This window comes from Dendrobium catenatum, unplaced genomic scaffold (assembly GCF_001605985.2).
Source record: "Dendrobium catenatum unplaced genomic scaffold, ASM160598v2 fragScaff_scaffold_920, whole genome shotgun sequence".
NCBI classification, from domain to species: domain Eukaryota; kingdom Viridiplantae; phylum Streptophyta; class Magnoliopsida; order Asparagales; family Orchidaceae; genus Dendrobium; species Dendrobium catenatum.
Window position 1 is genome coordinate 301,892 of NW_021319382.1, and position 4,728 is coordinate 306,619.

The window sequence follows — 4,728 nt, forward strand, 5'->3', positions numbered from 1 at the left end:
TTAAATTTCGTCAAATGTTATTTATAAATTATTTTATATTGATATTTTCCATTCTAATAATTATTAGAGAGTAAATTTTGATTTGCAATTTTTTAGTCTTTAATACAAGGGTTTTCATGCAATTGCCCCCCCTAAAAATTTTAAAATACTATGGTCTTTAGGTAATTGCCCCCAACAGGTCGAACCCCGTCAGAAGACACTGCCCCCTTGGACCCCAACATATATGTCTTATAAGTTTGCCCCCCCTGAAAATTAGGGCTGGTTCCGCCCCTGACCACTCATATAATTCATTTCTACCACTCATATTTGATATGAAAATTAAATATAAATGATATGTATGTAATATTAAAGTTTTAGGTGCTAAATATGTAAATTGAATAATATAGAGTGATATGTATACAAATCTCTCTAATAAGAATAATTTCTTGAGAGAAAAATAAATAAAAAATCATTTATGAATGACTTTTACTGTGGGGAAAAAGTACCCAGCATGTGACAGCAGCAGCCTGGCTCTTATAACAAAGGGGATGTTTCCAAGATTTGGGTCATAAATATTCATATCATATGGATGAATCAAATCATTAAGATTCAGATTATCTGTTGGAAACTAACAAAGTTCCAGCTAGCCTCCATATGGAGTAATTATTGTGTCCGGACAACGGAATGCGTCCAAAGACCAATAACAGAGCGCTACGTCACCTTGGTGTTCGGTACCGAGCACTCGATATTGCTCAGTATTTGTTTGAATTTCCGATTTTTTGTCGGAACATAATAGCTTTTCCTCCACATGCCCCTTATTGTTGCTGATCAAAACAATAGCCTATCCTGATAGATTTCCAGCGCCTGAACGACCTTTTCAATAAACAATTTGCGATGTAATCTGTACCTGCATTCATTTAAACGTCCATACATTGTCAGAAAAAAAAAAGATTCAGGAAGTTTTTTAGAAGATTATGGCTTTAGTTTGGAACAACTTTCTTATTATCTCTTTAAGCAACTTTTTAATACAAAATTTTTACTAGAAAACTGTTTAAATGTGTCTTGCATACCTCAAATTTTGATGTATTGTGTGTGCGTGATAGAGATTTTAATAATTTCATATAAACGTATCTTGCATTCATATCAAGTCATCGAGAAATTATTCTATGCGGACGCCGAACATCGTTCGGAGACCAACTAGATTGAGTCACGTCAGTACTGTAGCTCGGTCGCTGATGTGGTTCATACTGATTGGTCTCCTGATGTAGAGCTGTGTTTCAGCATCCGCACAGACTAATTTCTCCAATTCATCACACCAATGCGTCAATTTTTTTAGGATAGTTATGGGTTTAACATTATAATATTACTTTAAATATGCAGCACTTTAGCGTTTACTCACTTGATGGCAGCCTCGCTGGTCCTTGTCTGGGAATTAGACTCTGGAAGAAAAACAGGGAAAACAAGATGGATCAGAAATATTCAGATCTGCATTGCCCATTAATTTGAATCTGCTGCTGCTTCTTGGGGCTCAATTAGTTTCTTGCATGAAGAAAACTTATTTAGAAAATGATAATTTTAATTTTCATCATTTTATATGTGGAAATAAGATAATTATATTCAAAGGATTTGTAAAATTTAAAACCCAATGCTAATTTTAATGTAAAATAATAGGCATATCATCCAAATCTTTGTTATTTATATAAATAATATCTTACAAAAAAAATACTTAAATTATATAAAAAAAATTTAATAAATATGGAAGATTTTGATTTTATACATGTAATTTCCCCTTGATTTTATTAAAACAAAAGTGTCATAGCTAAGAAAAATTTATCATTTTCTAATAAATGCAATCAAATGAGCCCTTGAAGGTTGATTAGATTGTTACCTAGGAAATGTTGATCTTCTTGAGAGGTAGTTGGCAACTCTGCTAACATTTGACGGCATTCTGCTTGCAATTCCCTTGCAGCTCTTCTTTCAACACTTGGGAGTGGAGGCATATCTCCATCTGACCAACTTGGTAGAGTTCGAGCTGCTGCTATAACTGCTCCATCTACAAAGTTATCATCTTCACCTCTGGACAAAAGGCCTGAAGAAATCATTCGTGTAAGAGGGTTCTAATCAAAGTTAAAGCCTGTGCAAACTACACTTAAAAGGTCCATCAGGGGAGAGATTATTAAATGATGTGTCCGAACCGTCCAAAGGCCTGGGTGCGCGGCGCGTCTGGATTCGCCTCCAGACGAATCCAGACGCCGCACATAATAATTTTCCCCATCAGGGACGATAAGCCGCTAACAGCTTTCTATAAAAAATAAAAACAATTATGGAATTATTATGAGAAATATATCTTTTTTAATTATTATAGATATTATCGATTCTTTTTTATTTGAAAAATTCAGCCATCAACTTTCTTACAATTAACACACAAACAGGTTTAATTGTAAAAGGTTCATTCTCACAGCCAAAATTTCTGAAAAAAAATTATAATCAAATAAAAATATGACAGCTGCATGAAAAATAAAATTTTGAAAAAACTAACTCAAACTGGAACTAAGTTTAGGACACACTTACTGTTGTGATAAAATTCTTCGGGTAGGCCAGAGATGTTGAATACTGAAAGGAAAGAATCCCGGTGAATCTTAGCGTTGCCTGAGAAATTTATAACATCACAAGGATTCTGCAATGCATTGATAAAGAATTCAATGTAATTGTGGCATTTGATAAGAACTCAGTAAGTATTTTATACATGATAGATTTACATGTATTAAAAAATCATTTATAAATCTTATTTTGATTTACAAAAAAAAAAAAAAAAGTAAATTTTTTTTTTTTGGGAAGCACAAAGGGCCTGTTTGAAATCTTCAAGTCCTTTTAGCTTAAAAAAATTTTTTTTTGGTTTGTGTTTTTGTTTAACAAATCAAATAGTTCTAAAAAATACTTAAAACAACATCAAGAAAATTTTCCAGTGTTTTTTTTTTTAATTTTAAAAATGAACATTGCCCCAACCAGCCGACAACTGCTACCACCGAACCACTGCCAGCTTCTCCCATTGTTGTAGTCACCACTACCACCACCTGCCACCAACACCCACCGTCGACACCACCACCATCATTGATCAAAAACCAACTAAAATCACACATAGTCACCTTGCCACATAAAGCAAATTATGTGATATTCAACAAAAAATTAAAATAACACATATTTAAGATGCCAAATATATTTTACTTCAAATCATACATGAAAAAAAAAAATAATAATAAAATAAAATAAAAAAAGAACGCAACGGCCCCTAAGGTATTAGAAAACCGCTAGTGTTGCAAATTAAAATCAAGATATATCATAATAAAATTTCTGGAATAAAACAAAGTGTTGGAAATCCGCCAGTATTGTATGCTAAAATCAAGATATATCATAAGAAAACAAGGGTAGGAAGTAGAATTTGATATTAAAAAATATATATATAGAAGATTAACCCATTGAACTTAAGATAGTGAAAAATAAAGAGCTTAGACACGCACAAAAAAACTACAACAATGAAAAATAAAAAGGCAAGTTAACATAAAACGAATCAACTGGTGCCAAAATATCGTGAACAAATATAACGAGATTCTGAATCATCTAAAACGATCTTGTCAAAACAGAAATTAACACGAGGTTTTGATAAATGAAGGTTGGTTAGGTTGTTCAACCAAACCAGTAAGATAAACATTTGAATATATATATATATATATATATATATATATATATATATATATAGACGTAAGTATGTTAGTGTATATAAATTAAATTTACTATTTAAATTATATAGCCAAATTCATCTTAATGTTAATGTTCATGGATTAAACTAACTATTGCCCTATTCATCCTGCGACTTTTTCCACTTAGCAGACCAATCAGCCGCTGATGCAAGCAATAGATGACTGATGGTTTTGGAATTGAACATTATAATACTTTAGTTATTAAAACCTAAGCACTAGACACAAAAATACGATTTCTCATTTCCCTTTCCATCCCGTAACTCATCTGCTAGCCAACAGAGAACAAGGTGTGAGCTGGGTGTTAAAATCCCAACCATCTCTTGGCCCTTGATCCCACATCCATAATGAAAATTCTTGGGAGGCTTACCTGGATCATGCCAATCTCCTTCCATATTTTAGGTGGTTGATTTAGGAAGAATTATATTAAGGCAATTATGCATGATTCTGTAGTTATTTGTTTTTTTATTAAGACATCTTGTATAGACCGATAAATAGAAAGAGATTGTATAATAAACTTAAGCATTTTCCCTTTCCAAATCTTTGAATTAAAATGGTATAAGAGCAAGACATTCGGTTCTTCTTAAAAAATGAGAGCGTGAGAGAGGGAGAGCTGGTTCTTGCGTTATGTCCTTGTTCGGGTGCGTCCAGGGCAACCGAGCAAGTGATAGGGGTTCCCCTTTGCCATCTTCTGCATGCGGCTCTTGTGTGTTCTTGCCTGGGGGGCGAACCAAGTGAAAAAGAGGATCAAGAGAGGGAGCGAGCAGGAACTGCATACTTGCGTGCCTGAGCTGGGACAACCGACCCTCGTGCATGTAGAGCCAAACTGAGCAAGGAACAAGCGATTGAAGAGCTATCATACACACCATCAAATCCTCCACTCGAAGAGCCCCTCGTTGCCCCAAATCACAATTGCTTATGCATTTTCTCAATCCGCCACCCTCAGATCAGGGAGATGTACAAGAAGGCTAAAGCCTCCTTCTTAACAGCAGAA

General features: G+C 34.1%; 1 protein-coding gene across 1 annotated transcript; it reads right to left on the minus strand.

The window, feature by feature from the left end:
• Positions 1–437: 437 nt before the first annotated feature.
• On the minus strand, positions 438–2,686 carry LOC110116378 (protein PLASTID TRANSCRIPTIONALLY ACTIVE 14-like). Its single transcript, XM_028697388.1, has 4 exons — positions 2,550–2,686; positions 1,868–2,067; positions 1,379–1,418; positions 438–886 (listed from the first exon to the last, which is right to left on the minus strand). The coding sequence occupies exons 2-4, from the start codon at positions 1,977–1,979 to the stop codon at positions 808–810; spliced, it is 231 nt and encodes a 76-aa protein (XP_028553221.1). The 5' UTR covers positions 1,980–2,067; positions 2,550–2,686; the 3' UTR covers positions 438–807.
• Between the last annotated feature and the right edge of the window lie 2,042 nt (positions 2,687–4,728).

Coding starts and splice junctions, on each gene's coding strand:
- LOC110116378 (XM_028697388.1), bottom strand. CDS start 1,979: ATGCCTCCACTCCCAAGTGTTGAAAGAAGAGCTGCAAGGGAATTGCAA. Junction 1,419..1,867: donor AGAAGATCAACATTTCCTAG/GTAACAATCTAA, acceptor TTTTTCTTCCAG/AGTCTAATTCCCAGACAAGG. Junction 887..1,378: donor ACCAGCGAGGCTGCCATCAA/GTGAGTAAACGC, acceptor AAATGAATGCAG/GTACAGATTACATCGCAAAT.